The sequence below is a fragment of the Girardinichthys multiradiatus genome, chromosome Y, assembly GCF_021462225.1.
Source record: "Girardinichthys multiradiatus isolate DD_20200921_A chromosome Y, DD_fGirMul_XY1, whole genome shotgun sequence".
Taxonomy (NCBI): domain Eukaryota; kingdom Metazoa; phylum Chordata; class Actinopteri; order Cyprinodontiformes; family Goodeidae; genus Girardinichthys; species Girardinichthys multiradiatus.
This window is the reverse complement of record NC_061818.1, coordinates 2656126-2683690: the sequence shown is the minus strand read 5'-3', so window position 1 is coordinate 2683690 and position 27565 is coordinate 2656126. Positions and strand designations below refer to the sequence as shown.

At 40.7% G+C, this 27565-nt stretch overlaps 1 protein-coding gene and 1 long non-coding RNA gene across 3 annotated transcripts in view; one reads left to right on the top strand and one right to left on the bottom strand.

Annotated features, from left to right (window-relative positions):
* Positions 1-10877, top strand: part of LOC124864697 (monocarboxylate transporter 4-like) — a 23749-nt gene extending 12872 nt beyond the window's left edge. For both annotated transcript variants that reach the window (XM_047359569.1, XM_047359570.1), the window contains exons 5-7: positions 2966-3555; positions 3646-3826; positions 9607-10877. In XM_047359569.1, the coding sequence (XP_047215525.1) occupies positions 2966-3555; positions 3646-3826; positions 9607-9998 (1163 nt within the window). In that variant the 3' untranslated portion in view covers positions 9999-10877. The remainder of the gene's footprint in view (positions 1-2965; positions 3556-3645; positions 3827-9606) is intronic.
* LOC124864699 overlaps positions 3073-27565 on the bottom strand; it is a 26100-nt gene continuing 1607 nt past the window's right edge. Inside the window, exons 2-4 of the long non-coding RNA XR_007037346.1 lie at positions 26699-26744; positions 3453-3581; positions 3073-3205 (exon numbers count right to left, since the gene is read on the bottom strand). This is a non-coding gene — a long non-coding RNA (uncharacterized LOC124864699). The remainder of the gene's footprint in view (positions 3206-3452; positions 3582-26698; positions 26745-27565) is intronic.

Sequence of the window (27565 nt, the reverse complement as noted above, 5' to 3'; positions counted from 1 at the left end):
AGAGACGTTGTCCCTCCAGCATGTCCTGGGCTGTCCCCTGGGCCTCCTCCCGGTGGGACGAGCCTGAAACACCTCCAGAGGATGGCGTCCAGGAGGCATCCAGTATAGATGCCCAAGCCACCTCAAATGGCTCCTCTTGATGTGGAGGAGTAGTGGCTCTACTCCAAGCCCCTCCCCGATGGCCGAGCTCCTCCCTCTATCTCTAAGGGAGTGCCCGGCCACCCTACGGAGGAAGCTCATTTTAGCCACTTGTATCCGGGATCTCGTTCTTTCGTCATGACCCAAAGTTCACGGCCATAGGTGAGGGTAGGAACGTAGACCGAGCGGTAAATCGAGAGCTTCGCTTTTCGGCTCGGCTCTCTCTTCACCACAACGGACAGGCACAGCGTTCCCATTACTGCGGCAGCCACACCGGTCCATCTGGCGATCTCCCACTCCATTCTTCGCTTACTCGTGAACAAGACCCCAAGATACTTGAACTCCTCCACTTGAGGCAGAAACTCCCCTCCAACCTGAGGACAGTGGACAAGCCATTCTTTTCCAGTCAAGAACCATGGCCTCTGACTTGGAGGACCTGATCTTCATCCCAGCCACTTCAAACTCGGCTGAGAACCGCCCCAGTGCATGCTGTAGGTCTTGGCTAGAGGGGGCAAGCAGGACCACGTCATCAGCAAAAAGAAGATACGTAATCCACTGGTTCCCAAACCAGAACCCCTCCGGCCATTGGTTGCGCCTAGAAATCTTGTCCATAAAAGTTATGAACAGGACCGGTGACAAAGGGCGGTGACAGAGTCCAACATGCACTGGGAAAAGGTCCCACTTAGTGCCAGCAATGCGGGCCAAACCCCTGCTCCGCTTGCACAGAGACCGGATGGCCCCTAATAAAGGGCCCCCAACTCCATACTCCTGGAGTACCCCCGACAGGGCACCACGAGGGACACAGTTGAATTCCTTCTCCAGGTCTACAAAACACATGTGGACCGGTTGGGCAAACTCCGATGAACCCTCGAGTACCCTGTAGAGGGTGTAGAGCTAGTTCAGTGTTCCACGGCCGGGACGAAAACCACACTGATCCTCCTGAAACTGAGGTTCGACTATCTCTCCTCTCCAATACTCTGGCGTAGGCCTTATCAGGAAGGCTGAGGAGTGTGATCCCTTTATAGTTGGAACACACGCTCCATTCACCCTTCTTATGAAGGGGGACCACCACCCCTGTCTGCCAGTCCAGAGGTAGTGTCCCCAACCGCCACGCAATGTTGAAGAGGCCATGACAACCATGACAGCCCCACAACATCACTGTTGTTTTCCACTTGGGCGTTGAAGTCCCCCAGCAGAATAATTGGAGTCCTCGGAAGGGGTACTATCTAGCACGCCCGACAGGGACAAAAAGAAGGCTGGGAACTCCGCACTACTGCTCGGCCCGTAGGCCGAAACGACAGTCAGAGAACTGTCCCTGACCAGAAGGCACAGGGATGTGTCCCTCTCATCCACTGGGATAAACCCCAACACGAGACGGCTGTGCCAGGGGGCAACAAGCAAACCCATCCCAGCCCGCCGCCTCTCCTCATGGGCCACTCAAGTGTAGAAGAGAGGCCAGCCCCTCTCGAGGAGATGGGTTCCAGAGCTCACGCTGTGCGTGGAGATGAGCCAGACTATTTCTAGTCGATATCTCTCGACCTCCCACACAAGCTCAATCTCCTTCCCCCCCCCCCAGCGAGGTGACATTCCACGTCCCTAGAGCAAGCCTAAGCATCCAGAGATCGGGCCGCCGAGGTCTCCACCTTTGTCCGCTGCCCAATCCTCTTTGCACCAGTCCCTCATGGTTCTCCCTGCAGGTGGTGGGCCCACTGGGGGATGGCCCTGCGTTTCTCGTTGGGGTTTGGCCTGGCCGTGTCCCATGAGGAGCAACCCAGCCACCAGGCGCTCTCCGACTGGTCCCACTCCAAACTCATCAAACATATATTCTCAAAAAAACAAAAATAATTCAAATATCAAGGGACGCAAACCTCTAATAAATTAATTGACAGAGATGTTTGTCTTTTATATTGTTAATATTGTTTGGCTAATTTGTTGCAAGTTACGTCGAGTAACACGGTTAACAAGCTGTGTGCGCTCCTGTAGTGTTGTCATCCTAGACCAGCTGCCCTGTGCACAATAACCTGTAATCCTATATTTTGATTAAAGGCGAGGAGGATGTCTTTCCCTCAGTGGGTCTGTCCGAACCTTCAACATAAAGCATCTGCACACAGAACAACGCCAACCTCTGCCTTCTGCATGCGCGATTACGCAATCTGAGGCGCCCAGCGCAACGGAACAGATAGAAGAAATAATTTTGTCAGGGCAGAGGCTGAAATTACAAACCTGCTACAGTGAATAGCGACGACAAAGGCTAACAAACTGCAACAGTCCAGAAAAGCAGGAGCAGACCGTAACAGAAGGAAAGAAAATCAGCAATTGGGTCATTTATAATGATGCGGCACAACAGCCGCTGCATGTTTAAAGCGCCACAGCTTTTGTTCGTCTATCTTCTTGCTCCATTGGTTGGCAGTTGCAGCCATTCAGTAGCAAACGCAATTTCCTAATTTAAATAGGGCAGTCTGCACCTCTTTTGCACCTGTTGTCCATAGCGCGCGCAATCTGTGAAATGTGTACGCAACACGCCCACTTATTGCACGTGCAATTTTTTTTGTACAAGCAATTTAGTGCCCCCTATTTGGAGATCAGGCCCAAAATCATTTGAGCACTAAAGCACAAACTTTATGTCCTTCAGAACGTTGGTCAATGTATTTTTTTTCTTCATGCAGCTGTCTAACTGTCCTGAACAGTGGCCAATAACACACACATGTAAACAAATGTATGAGATGGATTCTCAAGTCCAGTTTTCACAAAGCAACTAATCTTCTGGTGTTACATATTTACTGTCAGTCTTTTTATGTAAAATTTGTGTTTCTTGTCTTTGCCAAAGGTCTTGGATTATCTCTGAACTTCCAGCCATCTCTAATCATGCTGAATCGTTACTTTAGTGAGAAGCGTCCTCTGGCCAATGGCCTTTCAGCTGCTGGGAGCCCTGTGGTCCTGTGCTGCCTCTCGCCTCTGGGTCAGGTTCTTCAGTACCAGTATGGATGGAGGGGAGGTTTCCTCATTCTTGGTGGGCTTCTATTGAACTGCTGTGTGTGCGGGGCCCTCATGAAGCCTCTTGTTGCTCCTATGACAAAGGATTTGGGAGACAAGGGGATAGAGAAGAAGAAGGTCAAACCAAAACTACTGGACTTCTCTGTATTCAAAGATGAAGGGTTTGTCATCTACACCGTAGCCGCATCCATCATGGTGCTGGGCTTGTTTGTACCACCAGTGTTTGTTGTGAGCTATGCTAAGGAGCTGGGAAATGAGGACACCAAGTCTGCACTCCTGCTCACCATCCTGGGTTTCATTGATATGTTTGCACGACCAACCTGTGGTGTGATTGCTGGACTGAAATGGGTTCGGCCTCGTTGTGTATACTTCTTCAGCTTTGCAATGCTTTTCAATGGAACTGCTGACCTGATTGGCTCACAGGTGGGTGAAAGCTTCTTTGTTGTAAACTACAAAGAAAAAAAGTAAAATGTTTAAGATCTGTAAGTTAACAATTTTCTAAATTCTGTCCAGTCCAAAGACTATGCATCTCTGGTAGTTTTCTGCATCTTCTTTGGCATCTCCTATGGCATGGTGGGTGCACTGCAGTTTGAAGTGCTAATGACTATAGTGGGCACTGAAAAATTCTCCAGTGCAATTGGCCTTGTCCTACTAATGGAGGCTATTGCTGTGCTGGTGGGACCACCGGGTGCAGGTCAGTAAGCACTAGATTTGTCTAAACAATCCACTTTATTTTAAAGTAAAATTTAAAGTCTAATCAATTCATTTTTTGGGTACCTACTGCACCTCGCAAAAATATTCACATTCTTTTGAACTTTATAAGAAACTTCAGTGTCTTTTATTGAAGCTTTATGTGATTGACCAACACAAAACTGTATAACTGTCAAGGTTTAACAAAATTGATTTTACAAAAGAAATCTGAAAGCTGTGATGTGTATTTGCATTCAGACCCCTTTACTCTGATAAGCCAAAACAAGGCCAACTAAACCATGTCCCTTCAGAGGTCACCTAATTAGTAAAAAAAGAATCCAGCTGTTGGTATAATAATCTGAGTCTGAATGCAGCTGTTCAGTTTTGTGCCTCAGCGAAAAGCCCCACGGTAACCCAGGGGGGAGCTATAGAGATCCACAGTTCAGATGGGAAAATCTGTCAATCGAACAACTTGCACTTCATCGAAAAGTGGGAAGAAGACAGCTATTGCTGAAAAAAGCCAAAAGAATTCCTGTTGCTCAGTCTCACAAGACACGTGGGGTCACAGCAAATACAGGGGTTGGACAATGAAACTGAAACACCTGGTTTTAGACCACAATAATTTATTAGTATGGTGTAGGGCCTCCTTTTGCGGCCAATACAGCGTCAATTCGTCTTGGGAATGACATATACAAGTCCTGCACAGTGGTCAGAGGGATTTTAAGCCATTCTTCTTGCAGGATAGTGGCCAGGTCACTACGTGATACTGGTGGAGGAAAATGATCCCTGACTCGCTCCTCCAAAACACCCCAAAGTGGCTCAATAACATTTAGATCTGGTGACTGTGCAGGCCATGGGAGATGTTCAACTTCACTTTCATGTTCATCAAACCAATCTTTCACTAGTCTTGCTGTGTGTATTGGTGCATTGTCATCCTGATACACGGCACCGCCTTCAGGATACAATGTTTGAACCATTGGATGCACATGGTCCTCAAGAATGGTTCGGTAGTCCTTGGCAGTGACGCGCCCATCTAGCACAAGTATTGGGCCAAGGGAATGCCATGATATGGCAGCCCAAACCATCACTGATCCACCCCCATGCTTCACTCTGGGCTTGCAACAGTCTGGGTGGTACGCTTCTTTGGGGCTTCTCCACACCATAACTCTTCCAGATGTGGGGAAAACATTAAAGGTGGACTCATCAGAGAACAATACATGCTTCACATTGTCCACAGCCCAAGATTTGCACTCCTTGCACCATTGAAACCGATGTTTGGCATTGGCATGAGTGACCAAAGGTTTGGCTATAGCAGCCCGGCCGTGTATATTGACCCTGTGGAGCTCCCGACGGACAGTTCTGGTGGAAACAGGAGAGTTGAGGTGCACATTTAATTCTGCCGTGATTTGGGAAGCCGTGGTTTTATGTTTTTTTGGATACAATCCGGGTTAGCACCCGAACATCCCTTTCAGACAGCTTACTCTTGCGTCCACAGTTAATCCTGTTGGATGTGGTTCGTCCTTCTTGGTGGTATGCTGACATTATCCTGGATACCGTGGCTCTTGATACATCACAAAGACTTGCTGTCTTGGTCACAGATGCACCAGCAAGACGTGCACCAACAATTTGTCCTCTTTTGAACTCTGGTATGTCACCCGTAATGTTGTGTGCATTTCAATATTTTGAGCAAAACTGTGCTCTTATCCTGCTAATTGACCATTCACACTCTGCTCTTAATGGTGCAATGTGCAATCAATGAAGACTGGCTACCAGGCTGGTCCAATTTAGCCATGAAACCTCCCACACTAAAATGACAGGTGTTTCAGTTTCATTGTTCAACCCCTGTAAGTGTAAGAAGGTGCTCTGGTCAAATGAGACCTAAACTGAATTCATGGCCTCCATGTAAAATGCTATACAGGTCCTTCTCAAAATATTAGCATATTGTGATAAAGTTAATTATTTTCCATAATGTCATGATGAAAATGTAACATTCATATATTTTAGATTCATTGCACACTAACTGAAATATTTCAGGTCTTTTATTGTCTTAATACGGATGATTTTGGCATACAGCTCATGAAAACCCAAAATTCCTATCTCACAAAATTAGCATATAATTAAAAGGGTCTCTAAACGAGCTATGAACCTAATCATCTGAATCAACGAGTTAACTCTAAACACCTGCAAAAGATTCCTGAGGCCTTTAAAACTCCCAGCCTGGTTCATCACTCAAAACCCCAATCATGGGTAAGACTGCCGACCTGACTGCTGTCCAGAAGGCCACTATTGACACCCTCAAGCAAGAGGGTAAGACACAGAAAGAAATTTCAGAACGAATAGGCTGTTCCCAGAGTGCTGTATCAAGGCACCTCAGTGGGAAGTCTGTGGGAAGGAAAAAGTGTGGCAGAAAACGCTGCACGAGAAGAGGTGACCGGACCCTGAGGAAGATTGTGGAGAAGGGCCGATTCCAGACCTTGGGGGACCTGCGGAAGCAGTGGACTGAGTCTGGAGTAGAAACATCCAGAGCCACCGTGCACAGACGTGTGCAGGAAATGGGCTACAGGTGCCGCATTCCCCAGGTCAAGCCACTTTTGAACCAGAAACAGCGGCAGAAGCGCCTGACCTGGGCTACAGAGAAGCAGCACTGGACTGTTGCTCAGTGGTCCAAAGTAAATTTTTCGGATGAAAGCAAATTCTGCATGTCATTCGGAAATCAAGGTGCCAGAGTCTGGTGGAAGACTGGGGAAAAGGAAATGCCAAAATGCCAGAAGTCCAGTGTCAAGTACCCACAGTCAGTGATGGTCTGGGGTGCCGTGTCAGCTGCTGGTGTTGGTCCACTGTGTTTTATCAAGGGCAGGGTCAATGCAGCTAGCTATCAGGAGATTGTGGAGCACTTCATGCTTCCATCTGCTGAAAAGCTTTATGGAGATGAAGATTTCATTTTTCAGCACGACCTGGCACCTGCTCACAGTGCCAAAACCACTGGTAAATGGTTTACTGACCATGGTATCACTGTGCCTAATTGGCCTGCCAACTCTCCTGACCTGAACCCCATAGAGAATCTGTGGGATATTGTGAAGAGAACGTTGAGACACTCAAGACCCAACACTCTGGATGAGCTAAAGGCCGCTATCGAAGCATCCTGGGCCTCCATAAGACCTCAGCAGTGCCACAGGCTGATTGCCTCCATGCCACGCCGCATTGAAGCAGTCATTTCAGCCAAAGGATTCCCGACCAAGTATTGAGTGCATAACTGTACATGATTATTTGAAGGTTGACGTTTTTTGTATTAAAAACACTTTTCTGTTTTTGGTTGGATGAAATATGCTAATTTTGTGAGATAGGAATTTTGGGTTTTCATGAGCTGTATGCCAAAATCATCCGTATTAAGACAATAAAAGACCTGAAATATTTCAGTTAGTGTGCAATGGATCTAAAATATATGAATGTTAAATTTTCATCATTACATTATGGAAAATAATTACCTTTATCACAATATGCTAATATTGTATGTGGTGGAAAGCTAACATTGCACATAAATCAAAACTCACAATATGTCTCATCCCTGTGAAACATTGTGGTTTATTAAACTTTGGGGATACGTTTCTTCAGCAGGGACTTTGAAGGAAACATTTTTAGAGTCTGCAGAAGACTTGAGACTGGGGTGGATATTCACCGTTTAGTGGGACAACAAGCCTCAAAATATAGACAGAGCTACAATGGATGTGGAATGGTTTAGATCAAAGCATATTCATGTGTTGGAATGGCCTGGTCCAGGTCTAGACTGTAGTCCAAATGAGAATTGTTGGCAGGATTTAAAATTGCCATTTGCAGACACTCCTTTTGCGCAGTTAGGATGCTTATATTATTTAATATTTCATTAAATAACCATTCAGTCTTGTCAAGTATTGTCCTGGAAATACCAGCCCAATATGGCGCTGGTATTAGTACAATAGACAAAAGAGTAATTCGAGCACTGGCATTCTCAAACAGCAAACATGGCACACATTTGGAATAAATTCACAACAACGACTTTCCAAAATGTAAGAATGTATTAACATAATTCAAGTCCAAGTTAAAATATTTCAGTGAACAAACTCTATATAAGGCTATAACCATTCAACTAAAACCACCAAGCAAAATGAACCAATGTCTTCAAACAATCAGTTACAATGGAAAATCAACAGGCAAGTAAAACATTATTTCAATAAAATAACATTTTAAAGAATGATTTGCCAAATTAGAAAAAATCATTTTTGGATAATTGAGTTTTAATGTTTAATTTGCCATCCATCGTAACTTTAAAACACAACACAGAACAAATAGAGTAGCTTCAGGGCTTTGAGGCATGTTTGCGTTAGCTTCACCAGGTATCCGTTTTACCACCACAAAAAAAGCAAAAATGCCATGAAATAAACAATATTTAGATTGTTTCATCCTAAACTAAATTTCTCTGCCCAACTGCTACCTAATACACAAACCGTTTTGAAGAAGGAGAATGGGAGGTCCAAAGGGAATGGTTTGTGTAGTGAAGGTGGCCCTGTCTGGCTCCGTGCTGGGCAGTGAAACAAAGAAGCCAGAGGGGCTGCTCTCAGTAGCACAGGGGTAGCTTGCGCTGGGTCAGCATGCAGGAAGGTCTGCAGAGCTGCGATCTCAATCCTTTCTTCAATGATGTTGGAAGAAGCAACCCGCTTTACTCAATGTGAGAAGATCATGTGGTCATGAGACCAAAGTAGAACTTTTTGGTGTAAACTCCACTCACTGTGTTTGGAAGAGGAAGGATGAGCACAATTCCACGAACACCATCCCAACCGTGAAGCATCGGGGTGGAAACGTCATGCTTTGATGCTGCTTTTCTGCTAAGGGGACAGGATGACTAGACCGTATTGAAAGGAGGATGGATGGATGGGACAGTGTATTGTGAGATTTTGGGTAGCAACCTCTTTCCCTGAGTAAGGACATTGAAGATTGGTGGAGACTGGGTCCGCCAGCATGACAGTGACCCAAAACACACAGCCAAGGCAACTAAGAAGTGGCTCCGTAAGAAGCATTGCAAGGGCCTGGAGTGGCCCAGCCAGTCTCCAGACCTGAACCCAATAAAACCTCTTTGGACAGAGCTGAACCCATGTTGCCAAGCTATAGCCAAAATGCACTCCAGTGTGTGCAAACCTGGTCAGGAACTATAGGAACCATAGGAAACATCTGACCTCTGTGAATATAAACAAAGGTATCTGTAACAAAACTTTAAATCTATTTTTCAGTTGAATCAAATACTTTTATGCAGTAAAAGGCTCATTAATTATTTAAATATCGTACAATGTGATTTTCTCAATTTTACTTTTAAATTCTGTCTCTCACAGTTAAAGTGTACCTACGATAAAAATTGCAGACTCCTCCGTAGCCTCTCCATTCTTTATTAGTGGGAAAACTTGCACTATTACTGATGTATTAAATACTTATTTTCCGCACTGTAACCCAAAAGATCCTCAGCTATAATTGCAAAGAAAGGTAAGTGTTAATTCATTTTCCTTTCATTTTATACCTTTGTGCAAGTTTATGTTGGTCTACAAAAAAATCCCAATAAAGTTTTTGGTTGAAATGTTACAAAATATAAACAAAGTTCAAGAGGTATGAATACTTTTACAAAGCAGTACACTGGCTGTAATAACTAACTATTACACCCCAATTAAATGTATTTAGTATTTACTGTGTGATGGTAGGAAGATGCTCCCCCCACATTTCTTCTTCTCATCCTTTTCCTTACTTTTGTCCTCTTTGTCTCAGGTCGGCTTCTCGATGCTACCAAGAACTACATGTACGTCTTCCTGCTGGCAGGATGTGAGGTGGTGCTTTCAGCAATGGTTCTAGCTACTTGCAACTTCTTGTTTATCAAGAAGAAGCCCTCTGCACCAGCAGACAACCTTGAAAGCATCACACTGACAGATGATTGTAATATGAAGATGTGTAGCAACAGGGCAGAAGGGAATGATGATGAAGAGAAGGGAGAGAGAGAAGAGCAAGAAAAGATTATTAAGGAGGAGAAGAATAAAGACAATGAAGGAATAGATGATGTCCGACCAAAGAGTGTAACGGTTGATTCACAGGAGGTGGAGAGGTTCTTGAAAGAACCGCAGCCAAATGGTAACATGGCTGCTTCTCCGGAAACCTGTCTTTAAGTAAAATCATTTATTCAACAGCTTAGTGAAATGTGCTAGTTAGAAACATACCTGGCCCTAAGGTTTGCCCATATTTAAACGTTTGAGCGACGTGTTTATGTCTGTTACTTAAAGTAGCTGTGTAATACTGCTACTGCTCCCATCTATATGATTAACACTTGATGTTTAAATAAGAAAACTAAGCTGTAGTGCTGCCATGTGTATACAGTTTCTATCAAATGTTGAAATACTTTTTTATGGATGTCGCCACCAGCAAATGATATTAATGGATAATTTTGTCACAATTCTGCAATTCAAGCATTAACAAATCACATGAAAAGCTTATTGGCACAGATGAAAGTAAACTCACTAAAAGAAAACAAAACAATGAAGCATCTCTGTTAGCATGAAACAGCCTGCTTTTAATGGAACTTGATACATTTTCAGAACAGTGAGGAAAGTGTAAATGATCTGATTTGAGACCATGTGGCACATTGGACCAGTCACTAGAGGAAGGTCACCAGACACAGAGACTGCCTCATAAACACATTAGACAGCATCACCAGCACTTGATGTAGTTGGATTAGGTCATCCATTTTTAATATGTTTGAGGCTGTGTGATTGTATAAAATAATTGCGTAACATGTGGTGCATACTACATACACTGTGGCCCAATGTTAAAACCAGTAGGTGTAGGAAAACATCTACAGTGCCTTGCGAACGTATTCATTCTGATCAAACCTTTTCATTTTCGTGTGCATGTTATATCTGATCAGGTTTCCTTAACTGTTCATGGGTGTAGGAAGATTTTTAGAAAGCAAAGTTTAGTCTGGAAAGCACTACTGAGGCATTTTTTCATCTGACCAGAGCACCTTTCACATTTATGCTGCAGTCCCAACATACAGGTCCTTCTCAAAATATTAGCATATTGTGATAAAGTTCATTATTTTCCATAATGTCATGATGAAAATTTAACATTCATATATTTTAGATTCATTGCACACTAACTGAAATATTTCAGGTCTTTTATTGTCTTAATACGGATGATTTTGGCATACAGCTCATGAAAACCCGAAATTCCTATCTCACAAAATTAGCATATTTCATCCGACCAATAAAAGAAAAGTGTTTAATACAAAAAACGTCAACCTTCAAATAATCATGTAAAGTTATGCACTCAATACTTGGTCGGGAATCCTTTTGCAGAAATGACTGCTTCAATGCGGCGTGGCATGGAGGCAATCAGCCTGTGGCACTGCTGAGGTCTTATGGAGGCCCAGGATGCTTCGATAGCGGCCTTTAGCTCATCCAGAGTGTTGGGTCTTGAGTGTCTCAACGTTCTCTTCACAATATCCCACAGATTCTCTATGGGGTTCAGGTCAGGAGAGTTGGCAGGCCAATTGAGCACAGTGATACCATGGTCAGTAAACCATTTACCAGTGGTTTTGGCACTGTGAGCAGGTGCCAGGTCGTGCTGAAAAATGAAATCTTAATCTCCATAAAGCTTTTCAGCAGATGGAAGCATGAAGTGCTCCAAAATCTCCTGATAGCTAGCTGCATTGACCCTGCCCTTGATAAAACACAATGGACCAACACCAGCAGCTGACACGGCACCCCAGACCATCACTGACTGTGGGTACTTGACACTGGACTTCTGGCATTTTGGCATTTCCTTCTCCCCAGTCTTCCTCCAGACTCTGGCACCTTGATTTCCGAATGACATGCAGAATTTGCTTTCATCCGAAAAAAGTACTTTGGACTTCTGAGCAACAGTCCAGTGCTGCTTCTCTGTAGCCCAGGTCAGGCGCTTCTCGTTGTGCAGCGTTTTCTGCCACACTTTTTCCTTCCCACAGACTTCCCACTGAGGTGCCTTGATACAGCACTCTGGGAACAGCCTATTCGTTCAGAAATGTCTTTCTGTGTCTTACCCTCTTGCTTGAGGGTGTCAATAGTGGCCTTCTGGACAGCAGTCAGGTCGGCAGTCTTACCCATGATTGGGGTTTTGAGTGATGAACCAGGCTGGGAGTTTTAAAGGCCTCAGGAATCTTTTGCAGGTGTTTAGAGTTAACTCGTTGATTCAGATGATTAGGTTCATAGCTCGTTTAGAGACCCTTTTAATGATATGCTAATTTTGTGAGATAGGAATTTTGGGTTTTCATGAGCTGTATGCCAAAATCATCTGTATTAAGACAATAAAAGACCTGAAATATTTCAGTTAGTGTGCAATGAATCTAAAATATATGAATGTTAAATTTTCATCATTACATTATGGAAAATAATGAACTTTATCACAATATGCTAATATTTTGAGAAGGACCTGTAGCTTGTGGCAAGCTGCAAACAGGACTTCCTATTTATGTCTTTCAACACTGGCTTTCTTATCTTCTCTGTGGCTCCTCCAGAGTAACCATTGGCCTTTCAGCTCTCAGATGCTTCTCTAAATAATGATCTCAGTTTAAGTGATTTGCAATGTCTCGGTAGGTTCTGCCGTTGGTCTTTCCATGTTCCATGGATTGAACAGATCTCTGTTAGATGTTCAAAGCTTGGATTATTGTTTTAAAACTTAACCCTGCTTTCAACTTCCCCACAGCTCTGTCTGCTCCTTGGTCTTCATGATGCTGTTTGTTTACTAATGTAACTAACTAACAGCACTGTGAGGCCTTCATAGAACAGCTGCACTCTTACTGAGATTCAATTACACACTGGTGGACTATTTTAACTAATTAGGTGACCCCTGAAGACAATCTATGGAAATAAGATGTCATTGAAGGGTTCTAAAGTAGAACCACCCACTTTTTTAGTTTTTTTTGTAAACAAATTTTATTTAAAAATGATAATTTTCCTTTTCCTCCATAATGATGGACTACTGTCACATTCAATCCTAACAAAATACATAAAAGTTTTTGGTTGCAACATCAAAGAAGTTAAAAAGTATAAGGAGTTTATAAAATATACACACATTTTATGGGGGTAATCCAGCAGAGGAGTTGATGTCTGTGCTAATCCAATACTTGCTTGACTCCCCAAACAACCTGGGAACTCAGCATGACATGGGGCGTTAGGCCTGGCTACTCCTGGTCATGTGTGGAGCCTACCTTGCATGTGCTGAGCACTTGCAGGATATGAATACCTGACCTCAAACCAAAAACAAGACCCCCATCACACCCCTGGTTCTGGTGGTGCTGTTTAATGCGACCACAAGGCATCCTTTCTGTCTGTGACTCACTCTGTTTTGGATGACTGCCAGCCAGGATCTTGGCAACTGCCTGTAAGACTATCATTATATTCTCTTTTTGCACCCATATCAAATCCACCTAATTCTTCAGGTTTTCTATTTTAATCAATAATGAAATCACAATTCTATACAGTGCTGTTAAAAACTATTTATCCCCTTACAGATTTCCGATTTTTTTCTTCTATTGTCAAACTAAAATGTTTCAGGCCAGCAACTGTTTTGATATGAAAGATAATCTGAGTAAATACAAACTGCAATTTTCAAAAAAGGATTTTATTTATGAAGGGTAAAAACACCATCCAAACCAACCTGACCCTCTGTGACAAAGTAATACCCCCCTAAACCTAATAATTGGTTGTTTCACATTTGGCAGCAACAACTGCTATCAATTGTTTGTGATAACTGGCAATGATCCTTTCGTCACTGTGGAGGAATTTTGGCCACTCTTCTTTGTAGAATGATTTTAATTCAGCCTCATTAAAGAGTTTTACAGCATGAACTGCCTGTTTCCTGCCATGATTTACTTTTGGAGCAGTATTCCGTGCTTCATCCATTATGGTAATTTGTCCAGATCTTGAAAAAGCAAAGCAGCCCAAGACCATCACACCACCACCAACATGTTTGGCTGTCTGTATAATGTTCTTTTATCAGAGATGGTGTCTGAGTTTTAGCCCAGATGTAACGGAAAATATGTCTTAACAAAAAGTTCCACCTTTGCCTCATTAATCCACACAAATCTTACCAAAATTTGGAGATCATCAAGATGTTTTTTTTTTTGGCAAATGTGAAACAGGCCTTTGTATTATTTTTGGTCAGCAGTGGCCATGGAACTGTCCAATGGATACCTTTTTTCCCCAGGCTCTCTTATTGTTGAATCCTGAACTCTGACCTTAATTAAGACAAGTGAAGCCTGCAGTGGTCTAGATGTTGTCCTAGGTTCTTCTGTGACCTTTTGGATGAGTCATTGATGGTTTCTTGGAGTAATTTTGGTAGACAGTCCACTGCTGGGAATGTTCACCAGTGTTCCCTGTGTTCTCCAATTGTGGATAATGCTTCTCACTTTGGTTCACTGGAGTCTGAATGAGTTTACAAGTGAACCAATTCTTTTTTCAGCTATGCCCAGGTTGTTTTTTTCCCCTTTTACAAAAAAAAATCATCATTTCCCAAATGTTTTTTTACTTTTGCTTAGGTCATTCTTATGACATTGAAATTTGTTTGATGATCTGAAAATTGCAAGTTTGACCAAAATGAAAAATAGAACAAAATCTGTTTTTCAAATACAATTTCATGTCATGTCATTTAATAGAAAGGAAATAAAGAAAGATCTAAAAATAGATCTATAGAGTGCCTCACATAAAAAAGACATAACATATAAAATATTTATACTCTATATTTTTATTTTTTCAAGGAATATGTGATAATTAAAAGAGGTGGAGAATCCTGGCAGCCTTATCCTTTAAGTAATAAAATGCTGCTTTCTGCTGTTATGTGTCATAACGTGTTGGAAAAGCTTTTTGTGTCTGCAAGCAGAAACACCTTTCTGTCAAAGGCTTAAAATCCTGATTGTGAAAAACTTTGAAGGATTGTATTTTCTTTATTCTGATCACTTTGTATCACAAGGCAGAAAATATCTTCCCTCTCCGTATGTGTTGTTACAGATTAAACAAGATAGATCTTTTCCGTGAGAAATGTTCTGATAGTACTAAATGCTACCATCAGCATTAAGTGCCAGTGTTGCAGCTGTTTAGAAGGTGTTGCTTTTTCAGCTCTGTAATTCCTTCCTGAGTTAGAGGTTTGAGATATTTTCCATCAATGTCCTTATTGTGATATTCAAGAGAGAAGACATTTTTCAATCTGAAACGTAAGGTATAGTCTGCTTCATGCTCGTACTCCACAGATATTGTCCTAACAGACTTGCATGTGATCATGGGTAGCTGTTATTGTGAGCTTTTTTGTGTTGACAATATTATACTGCCTCCCAAAAGTACTGAGCTCACTTAGCTTCACAACTCAATATGTCAAGCAACAGAGATACAATAGCTTTCTATGAAACAAAGTCTGGTTGGTAACTTGGCTTACTGTTTGAGTAAAAAGAGATATAATATAAATATATTTTAAGAAAGTGATTCTAATCTGCTATTAGATTTTTTATGAACAATGCTACACATTACGGTTCCTCATATTTTTTTTATTGTCTGTACTGTTTGTGAGTATTCCAATAAAAATACTGTTTCGTTGTGCTAGATCTTAGGTTGTTGGCAACAATGTGATTTTTTATGTTTCAAATATAATAAAATATACAATCAAACAATATCCCCCTTCTCGTCCAGAGAGTGTCGATGAAGCAGAATTTCCTTTAGGTGTTTGGTGAGACACTTGTTAGAGGAGCAGTGCCTGTCACATTACTTGCAAGTCAGAGTAAGTCCTTTGTGAATAATGTCTGTCCACCAGACAGTCTCCATGGTTACCAACATGGTTGTGACGGGTTATGGTACTCTATCCTGTTTTTACGACTCCATCAGGTTTCAAATCAGACTGTCACCACAGCATCAGGATTTCTCACAGCTGGACTACTGCGTTGGCCTAATTTCCATGTGGCGTTTGTATTTGCAGCTGACTATAATCTATCCTTTTATCTGGGGGATGAACATAAGTAAGAGGAAGTAGTGATGTTGTGTCCAGCAGACTGAACACAGATATGCCTCAGCAGGGATTTGAAGCTTGTTTCTTTGAGGCTCCAGCTTCAAATCACAGTAAGGACTAAGCAATATCCATTCATCCATCCATCTAAATATTCTGCCATCCACCCAGCCATCATCTGCCATGTATCCTATATTGCTTAATGGAGATCAAGCTCCTAAAGAGAGATCTTAAGGATTTTAGGTATGAGCAGGGATAATCTCTTTAGTAAATTCTGGCTCCACCTCAAGGTATCCTCCCAGTGGAATGTGTTTATTAAACCTCTAATAGGGAGTAGTAGAGGAGAAGTAGAGGAGTTATCCTATCCATGTGAAAAATCAGATGCCTGAAACTCCTGAACTTTTTCCTTTTGTTGCCAAGGAGCAGCAGCTCCAATTTATCTGTGAGCAAGAGCCTGGCCAGACTATGGATAATGGTAATTTCAGATGCTTGTTTTTGGGTTTTTGTTCTTATGGAATTGATCCCTATCTCATGACTATAGCTAAGGCATGGAACATACAGAGCACCAGCAAATCAAGAGTTCTGGTTTTTGGCTTAGCTTCTTCTTCAACACAACACACTGGAACAATGTCAATGTGATGCAATTTTCCTACCTGAGGTAAAGTCTCACCCCGGCACAGAGGAGGAATTTCACCTTTGTCTGGTTGAGAAGTGTAGACTGATAATATTATTTTAAATGAACCTGATATGTTTAATATATACCGATGCTTCTCATGCATTGTGCACTCATAAAAATTACTCAGATTAACTCAATTTAACTGATGGCAGCTTTTCCATCCAATAAATTTTTGTTAGCTGAACCAAATCCAAATCCATCTACACAGTGTAATTTAATTGAGTCAGTTAACACGTTTTCACCTACCTTTAAAAGGAGAAAATCACATACACCAAATGTGAATAATTTTGGTTGGTTCAACTCAATATAATGTAATTCTGTTGAGCTATATTTGTGCCTGCATTAAATTAAGTTATGTTCAGCTAACTCATAAAAATTTAAATACCCTAATGACAAATGAATTTGTTTGATGAACTCAATCTTATTTATTAGTGAACAAACATGCATATCACATGTTCAAAATAACCTTATATTTAGTAACATTTGCTGTATGTTAATAAAATTTTGGCTGCAAAGTAGCAATAACATATTCTAAACATCACTACAGTTCACAATAAATAAATGCCATGCAGTGAACAATTTAAACAATCCAACACTTCCACCCAATTACATTTATGAAAAGGAAACATTGATAAAATATTTTAAAAAGTAAATTCATGCCATTAAAATAAACAGTTGTTGAGATATGTGGTCATAAATTTAACTAAAAAGGCATTTGTCGCTGTTATTTCAGCTTTTAACCTTGTTCTTCCTTTTCTCTTCGTAGAAGCTACACCTGGCCTGGCTCTGTGTCTGCCTGTGACACCTTTCTGGAGAGGGAAATTGTCCGAGCTTCTGCTGGCAACAACTTAATGCTCACCCTCTACAGATGATCCACATAGCCCTGTCTTTTAGTGTTTAACCCTTTCTCTCTCCTAGACATGGAAATTGACTGAGCTTTTACTGTAACTAACTCTATGTGGTCTCTTTCAGACTCTAACCTTGAAAACTGGCTCAGAGTTTATCTGTTCTTTCTTTCAAGGTGAAATGACTAAAGGAGGTACATCCACTAACATTTACTTTTCCTTCCCATAGAAAGTACTCCTGGATCAGTGCTTCTTTCTTCTCTTTGTGTCTCTGCTCTGTTCTCTCAAACCCCCAGTCGGTCGTGGCAGATGGCCGCTCACACTGAGCCTGGTTCTGCTGGAGGTTTCTTCCTGTTAAAAGGGAGTTTTTCCTCTCCGCTGTCGCTACATGCATGTTCAGTATGAGGGATTGCTGCAAAGTCAACGCCAGTGACTGTCCACTGTCTCTACATGCTCATCCGGGAGGAGGGAATGCTGCAAGTCACTGACTGGATGCAATCTGCTGGGTTTCCTTAGATAGAAAAACTTTTTATCCAATTTGAATAAAAAGCTAACTCCGACTGCACTGTTCAATTGTTAGGATTAATTGGAATGTATGTACCTGACTGTTGTGAAGTGCCTTGAGACAACATGTGTTGTGAATTGGCACTATATAAATAAAACTGAATTGAATTGAATTGAATTTCCAGACTACTCTTTTGCGATTTTGTTGCAGTCTTCTATGACATCAAAGGGGAACCCAGCCCACTGCTGCTACAATGGCCAGCAACACAGACAGCAGCCAAGAATCTGATATTTCTTTAGATATAATTCAGTCAGTATCAGAGAGAGACGTAGCAGAGTCAGGAGAAAAAGTCAGCTTGCATCAGATGGCAGAGCACAAGTGCTGCGGCATGCAGACGGCCAGCTAGACCAGTCTATTTTTGCTGGATGCCGGAGCACAGCCGGAGTCAATGTGCATGAATAATACCGGAAACAGAAAAGCACAAAATCCAGATTTTCAAAATAATTCACTAAAGACAGACTAGATTTCGCTATATTAATAAAAACAGACATACATTTATATATACTGTACACGTATATATATTACCTGTTGTTTACATTAGAACAATTAGACCAGTTACTGGATTAACTAAGGTATGATATGGGCTACATTGATAATTGGCGAACATTTGGGGGAAAACCTGGTCTGATCCGGAGATACGGCATCCGTCGCACTTTGGATATAGTAGCTTTTCTTTCTAGGAAACTGGCCCGGCTGCAGCAAGAGGATTATGTTACTATAAATGAGTCAACTCCTTCTAATTATTTAAATTTCCGCATACCTCAAAATACTGGGTGAGGAGGAGGGGTAGCAACCATCTTTCAGTCGGATTTATTGATTAGTCCCAGACCAATTAATTGCTATCACTCTGGATATTTAATCCTTTGTTTTCCCCATTCAAATTGCAAAGCACTAAAACCACTTCTGTTTGTTGTTTTGTACCGTCCACCAGGCCCTTATTCTCCATTTTAAGATCAGTCCTGAAACTTCTTATCTGATTTGGTGTTAAATAGAGATAGGGTAATTATGGTGGGGGATATTAACACTTTTGACACTGAAAGTGATAGCCTAAATATAGCCTTTAATGCCATCTTTGCTCAAAACATTAACAAACCTACCCACCTTTGTCTTCATTCTCTGGACCTTGTGCTGACATATGAAATTGAGTGTAAAGAAATTACAATATTCATAACCCTGTCTTTTGAAGAGCTCGCTTGCTTCCAGCTTCTCGGCGTACACCACCTTTTTTTCTGCTCTGTGAATCGGCTCCTGTATTTCTTGCACCTCCAGAGATGGAAAATCCTCCGCAGCTCAGTGTGGACTCCATCCAGGAACGAGTAAGGCCTGGCAGGCCAGCTCTTGTCTATCGGGGACATGGAGGGCAGTTTGCTCTTCAGTCCGAGGAAGTATTTTTTTGCATAATCCTCTGGATGATGAAGTTATAGATCTTCCTGCCTGCGTTTGCCCTGCAGAACTTTTCGGTAGTCTCGGCAGACCTGTGTGCCATGCCAGTAGGCTGAAATGGTGGTCACCGCTTCTTTTTTATTAACTTTTGAGTTTAGTTTAACTGAGTACTCCATACCTGAAAGATAATTTCATTATAGTAGATCATTATCAGACAATGTTGTAACAACCTTTAAAGAATCTGTTCCATTTTTAATTTCCCAATTAACACAAAAAAACTCAGATCAGGCAATAATAGTTTTTTTCCCTTCACAAATTGATTATCTTGTTCATAGTGTTACTTCCTCATTGCGTAATGCATTTGACAATCTAGCCCACTGGAAAAGAAGGTTATTATTCATAGGAGACTGGCTCCCTGTTTTAATTCAGAGCTGCATACTTTAAAGCACAATGTTAGAAAATTGGAGAGAAAATGGTGCTCTACACACCTAGAGGATTCCTATTTAATCTGGAAAAATAATCTACTGTTGTATGAAAAGACACTTTGCCAAGCTAGAACAGTTTATTTCTCATCATTAATAGAAGAGAAAAAGAATAATCCTAGGTTTCTCTTTAGTACAGTTGCTAAACTTATACAGTTATAGCTCTGTTGAGTCATCCATTCCCCCAGCTCTCAGCAGTAATTATTTTATGGCATTCGTTTTAAATAAAATTAGTTATATTAAAAATAAAATCATTGGCATATTCCTGAATGTGATTACTTCATCCTCAGTAGATGAGACAGCATTGGAGGTACCTGTAGAAACTGATCTGTTTTTGAACTGTTTTGATCCTGTGGAGCTTCCTGAGTTATCAGAAATATTAGCTTCATCTAAAACTTTAACTTGTATGTTAGACCCAATCCCGACCAAATTATTTAAGGAAGTGTTCCCTTTGATTACCAGTCCCATTCTAGAATCGATAAATCTATCCTTAATAAATGGATGTGTACCACAGGCTTTTGACGTAGCTGTAACTAAACCTTTACTTAAGAAACATTCGCCTAATCAAGATGATTCACTAAATGACAGACCTATATCCAATCTTATCTTTATCTAAAATTCTTGAGAAAATAGTTGCTAATCAAGTTTGTGAGGATTTTGACAGTTATGAACTGTTTGAAGAGTTTCAGTCAGGTTTCAGAGCTCATCATAGCATGGAAACAGCACTAGTGAAAGTCACTAATGCAGTCACTAAGTCAGATAATGCAGTAGTGTCTGTACTTGTTTTGTTCTTTTCTCTTGCTCTCGGTGGAAGACACAAGTGTTTTCTCTCCCTTCCTGCTGATTCCTGCTTCTGCTTTTTGTCTGTATTTTTCTCAGAGCCTCGCTTTGCATATCCTCCAAACATGTAAATTATGGATTTGGTCAGCTGGACTCTCAACGTCAGTCAGTCAGTCTACCGCTTATTCCATAGTGGGTCATGGGGGAGCTGGTGCCTATCTCCAGCAATCTATGGGCGAGAGGCAGGATACACCCTGGACAGGTCGCCAGTCCATTGCAGGGCAACACACAAACAACCATGCACACACTCATTCATTCATACACCTAAGGGCAATTTAGAGTGACCAATTAACCTAACAGGCATGTCTTTGGACTGTGGGAGGAAGCCGGAGTACCCAGTGAGAACCCACGCATGCACGGGGAGAACATGCAAACTCCATGCAGAAAGATCCCCGGCCGGGAATCGAACCCAGGACCTTCTTGCTGCAAGGCAACATTGCTACCAACTGCACCACCGTGCAGCCCTCTCAACGTAATTGGTCAAATTTTTTCGACGGGAAGACAGGGTAAAGGAGAACCCTCTTGTCCAGACGGGACGTTCTTCTCTGGATATACAATGGATTCTTGGCAGCAGTGGAAGATTGTGTGTCTGACCCCGATGTCGATCGAGGACGTAGAAGATGTGTACATATTTGGACTTTTGATAACAGGATTTCTGCTTTTTGGAGTTGGTGGTTACCTGGCTTATCGAGTGATTCGCAAATGTTGGATGGAGTCTGTAGAGCGATCAACACTCAGACTGAAATGTTAAGAGAGCAGAATCGCAAGCTGGACACAAGTCTTGAACAGAATCGCAGCCTGGCAGCGGTTGGACTCAGAGGTTAAAGGATATAATCTTGGAGAAGTTGTACGCTCGAGATCTGCGGAAAGTACCATAAATTTGGCTATTTGGATTTGCAATTGAGACATACCAGTAAAACTCTTAAGGTAGTTGGAAATTTGCAACTGCCTTAACCACAACATTTATTGTTTTTCTAAATCTGGCTCCCCAATGTGGCCTTGGCAACTTCTGCTAACTGGCTATCGACAAAATATCTCCTGGATGTTATATAAACACGACGCTCTTCCCCAGCACTCCACTACCAGCTGTGTGCTGATAGGACTATGCGGCCGATTGATAAAACTTCCACCTCTCTTCTCAAGAATAATGGCGCTTCTATCAGTGTTGACAATCTAATTCTTGCAAACACACTCAGACTTATATATTCGCACTCTCAAGATTCCACTGTACCCTTGCTAAATCTTTACTTATGTGTGTGTTGCTTACCCCTGCTGAGGTTTTTTGTACTACTTAGGACTGTATTCTGCTAAGAATAGAATCTGAAATATGATTTTTTTTCCCCCTCCTGTCTTACTGTAGTGGTCTAGAGATGTTTCTTTCTGTACAACTAAGTTCTGGTAAGAACTGCCGGTAGACTCAAGTGGGTGTGGTATAAAAGAAGTCGCCCCACGCCTCTGAGACACATGTCTCCTGTAAGCTACCACTGAGTGGCTCGCGTCCTGTTGGACTTGGCTGCAGACAAATAAGATCACAAAGTGTGATATATGCGGCTTTGATTTCCTTGTGGTAGGTGTTCTCTCTTGCTGCACTATGGCTGATCTTTGTAGAAAAGCTAAGTTTAGTATTAATACAAGTGAACGCCACAGTGCTGCTTCTCCTTCTCTTCCTCCTCATGTGCGCGTGTGTGTGTGGCTATGTGGATCGGCAGGCGGTCAATTATGTTAATTCTCATTGTCGGCTCAAGTTTCTTACTTTAACTGAACTAGTGATCAACTAATTAAATCTCATAGGTCTCTCCTGATAACTGGATTGCTGCTGTTTTGTCTCCGGACTGCTGTTGACTGTTGCAGCGACAAATTTCAGCACGCTCGGCTGTTTCCTACGTCTGGATCCCGATGGCTCTTACTGGTGGTTGAATTGTTTGGGGTGTGGCATTGGAGCGTCAAGCTCACATCCGGCTGCGGCGTGGCTAGTGGGCTACATTTGGTCCCAATCCTCTTTTAACTTAGTTTGGGGGAAGCTACTGGGTAGATTTAGCTTTTTTTTGTAAATTACTTCGTTTTTTTTATTATACTGGGGTGTTCCTGATATTTATTAATTGTTGTTTCTTTTGCAGCTGAGGCCTGGTGGTGCTGCTGGTGACGGTGTCTTCCTCGTTTGTGTGCCGTGATGCCTGAGTTTGGGTTGTCTCACTGTGTCTGATGCCTTTTATGCGACGGGTAACCTCAGCTCCTGTGGGGTTTTTTTTTTGTTTGTTTGTTTTGTTTTGTTTTTATTTTTTCTCTTTGATAACAAGTATTTTAAAAGAATATTTTTAAATTAGGATTTAATAAATTGACTTTGTAAATTTGGATCTTGTCTCAGTTGTCACACGTATTGTTATAAATTAACTTTTTTCTTACACGAAAGTAAAATTCTCTGGGTGAAATTCCCAGGGTGGCGTTGTTGAGCTTTTTATCCTTGGGTTTGGGGTTATAGTACCTAATATCGCCACATTACTTTACCTAAATGTGGGATTTCATTACTTTTCATAGATTTTCAGATTTCTCAGAGGGATTACCAGCAAAAGCCAAATATTATTAGTATTTGAAAATTTGGACTGAAGCTGTTTTTACACCAATTACCATAGATTTTTAGATTTCTTAGAAGGATTGTATAACAACTATTTCATACCAGTGACAGCTAAACATTATTAGTATTTAAAAAGTTTGGACTAAAATTGTTTTATACCATTGACCCAGCTTCTCTACTTAGACTTCAGTGAGTGCTCATGATTGTTACTATTTGAATGATGGGACCACAACTGCCTCATACCAGCGACCTCAATGATTAATATTGTCATTTTTCTTCAAGCACAGGATGAAATCCTTACCACAGAGGACTTAATGAGCTAATTACCTCTCAAGAAAGATTGGATTAGAACCAGCTCTTACCAATAAACTCCCAAGGATTATTAATGTCATTTGATTTGTTTTCCTGTGTTTGATTTTCAGTATCATTGTAACGTTTTTCCTCATGTACAGCGCTTTGAGTACCTTGTTGCTAAAAAGCGCTATATAAATAGACTTGACTTGACTTGACCTGACTTCACTTGACTTGTTAGATCTCAGTGCTGCATTTCATCCAGTTGATCACAATATTCCCTTAGAAAGGCTGGAACATGCTGTAGGGATCAAGGGAGCAGCACTAGGATGGTTTAAATCTTATTTGTCAGATTCCAGTTTTTTCATGTAAATTAAAATTCATCTAACTCCAGGGTTAATTGTGGAGTACCACAGGGTTCAGTGCTTGGGCCAATTCTCTTCATCAGGCAGCATGGGATACATTTTCAATGTTATGCTGGTGATACTCAGCTTTATTTATCCATATATTCTGATGAGCCCAACCAGTTAAATAGACCATATGCATGTCTTGAAGACATAAAAACTTGGATGACTTTAAATGTTCTGATTGTAAATTCAGACAAGACAGAAATTGTCATATTTGGACCAAAATCTTTGAAAAAGTAACTGCTTAGTCAATCAATTAATGTGGACGGCATTAAATTGACCTCCGGTAATAAAGTAAAAAACCCTGTTATTTTTGAGCAGGACATGTCATTTAAATCCCATATTAAACAGGTTTCTAGGATTTCCTTCTTTCATCTCCGGAACATTGCCAAAATTAGAAATATCCTGTCGAGGAGTGACGCTGAAAATCTAGTCCATGCATTTGTTACTTCAAGGCTGGACTATTGTAATTCTTTACTATCAGGGTGTCCACAAAATGCAGTTAAAAGCCTTCAACTGATCCAAAATGCTGCAGCAAGAGTTCTGATGAAAGTTAAAAAGAGAGATTATATTTCTCCTATTTTAGCTTCCCTTCACTGGCTTAGAAACCGACTCCATGAGGATGGTATGAGGGCCCGACGTCTACAAATGGTGCTCACGGTGCTCACAGCCCAACAACGTGCAGGGCGCTTGGCATTTGCACATTCATTTTAAAAGATCTAAATAATTACTGGGGTGTCCTAATTGTTTCACAAGACTGTATATATTGTTCCTGCATGAACCAAAGATTCAGGCTTCAAAACTCAACAGATCCGCATTGTCTACAAAAAACGAAGATAAAACCCTGGGATTCCTGAGCCTCCTCTCCAACACAAACTACATCAGATACTGTTATGACCTATTACAACTATTCATTGAGCAGATATCCTCAAACTTATGAACTCCTTACATATGTACTCATTAGTTATACAAATTAACAAATTGTGAAGTATTGAAGTATTGTCATTGAAATGGTTAGTGTACAGTACAGAAAATGTACCTAATAAAACTAATCAGAGAATTTGTCTTTGACTGTAAACTCCACTAATCAGTTTGTTGTTTGTAATCTGAGCACCATGGCATACAGGCACCATGAGGGAAAAACACACAGAATATAACACAGCTGCTTGGTGAGTAATTGATCTGTCAGTATCCATGGTGATGGCTTACTTTTCAATGGATGAATAATGACTGGTGTAAGAAAAGACCCTGATGGCTTTATTTATTTAGTTTACACATAGACGCCCTTCCAAAACAATAAATCAACTTCAACAAAAATAAAACGTGACATTTGTAAACTACTGTTTATGGCAGGAATCATTTTCAGCTCAACTAATAACTTAGCACCATGTTTACTTATACACTCTTCCCCTAATTAGAAGATGACATGTTGTGTTTTCAATTGAGTTTTCTTATGAATAGTAAAGCTGTTAAGAAATACCAGGGACATAAAACTGGAAACTGACTGCACATCTAAGCATTGATGTGTAACTGGGTTGTCAATCTCATAATAAAGTTACAGTCTTGCAAAAACCTGCTGAATACTAGCAATGAGAGCTGAAACATGCTGACTCTGAATATACATTTTCAGAGGATTTTTAATATTTGTTCTAAATTCTTGTGTTTTTATTCTTTATAATTTTTTATAGTTATTGTAAAATCACTTTTTATTTATTATAAAAATATGTTTAGAATTATGCTTTTTGCTCAAACAAACTGTGATATTGTTCTTTCTCTGCTATCAAGAGTGGCATCTTGAGATCACCAAGTTTTCTAATTAGTCATCAATAAAAACACACATGTGTAGTGAATAATTTAAAAAGCATCCCATGCCCACTATTAGGTATGGTGAAAGATCTGGGATCCTTGTTTATCTCCTGAAGGCCCTGGGAACTTTGTTGGAGTACATGGCATCATGAATTCTTTGAAATACCAGAAACAATAATCTGGTAGACTTTGTCAAAAAAACTGAAGACAGTTAACTAGGTCTTTAAATCAGAAGATACAAAACATAAGACTAAAGTGGTAAACCACTCTTCATTCGATGCCATCTTGGTTCCTAGACCTGAGTCCTATAGAAAAGCAGTGGAATGTGGAGTCAAGAAGAAAGCAAAATGAGGAGGCAGAAATCTCGAGAGATCTACAATATGCCCACAGCATATTATTTTTAACCTCTGCTGTGATTTGCCATGACCAAAACAGGGCGTCGTAGAAGAACTTTGTTTATGATTACAACCCAAAGTAGCTGAAGCGGAGCTTTTCAATGGGGATTCAAGTTCTCAGTCGAGAAAACAAAAGTTATGGTATTTACATGAATAAAAAACAAGAGAGGAAATAAAATTATAATTATATAATCAAGAATTAGAACAAGTTAAATGTATAAAGTTTTTAGGAATATGGTTTGATGAGAAAATCCTATGGAATATACCAATTCAGAAAATGATAGATAAATGTAAGAAACTATTAAATATTGTGAGATGTTTGGCTGGCAGTGACTGGTGAGCAGAAAGGGAAGCGTTAAAACAAATTTACACAGGATTGATCAGATCAAATAATGGAAGTATTATATATGGTTCAGCAGCAAAGACACATCTGGAAAAATTTAATATTATACAACATCAAGCATTAAGACTTTGTACAGGAGCTTTCAAAACAACCCCAACAACAGCACTTGAAGTAGAAATGGGAGAAATGCCATTAGATTTGAGGAGAACACAATTAACAATAAATTACTGGATAAACTTACAAGGCAATAACCCGGGTCATCCAACACGAGACATCTTGAAGCCATGCTGGGAAAAAATTAAAAAAGAGACAAGAAGTTTTGGATGGATCATTAAAAAATAACAGAAGAGTTTCATATACAAAATACAGTAATAAGTCCAATACTGCCGATAACTGTTGTACCACCCTGGATCTTACCAGAAGCACAGGTAGAAATGTCATTAATGGAAAACAGAAAAGAACATGTATATAAGATTTAAATACAGTACAGGAATATGTTAACAATTATTACCAATACCTTCAGATTTATACAGATGCATCAAAAATAAATGATAAAATAGGAATAGCATTCATAGTACCGGCATTTCAAATAAGAGTAGGAAGACAATTCACAAATGGTTTATCAATATACCCAGGAGAAATATTAGCAATATTTTTAGCAGTACAGACATAAAACCTTTAAAAACAATAATTTGTTAAGATTCAAGCTCAGTATTATTGAGTTTAAAACATAACCATTCAGACAGCAGGCCAGACATTCTACTAGAAATACAGCATACTTTATTCAGACTACAAATGATGGGTTTATCAATAGTATTTTTATGGGTTCCAGCACATATTGGAGTTAAAGGAAATGAGATGGCAGATAAGATGGCTAAGAAGGCAACACAAAATCGTATCAATATTACAGTACATTTAAGTAAACCAAAGCAAAGAGCTTCATCAAACAAAAATTGAAGGAAGAATGGCAGAAAAGGTGGGATGGAGAAAGAAAAGGAAGATGGTTTGATAAGATCAAAAAGGCAGTTGGTGAAAAAAGAACTGGAAGAAGGAGCAGAAAGGAGGAAAGGGTAATAACAAGGCTTAGATTAGGACATACAGGACTTAA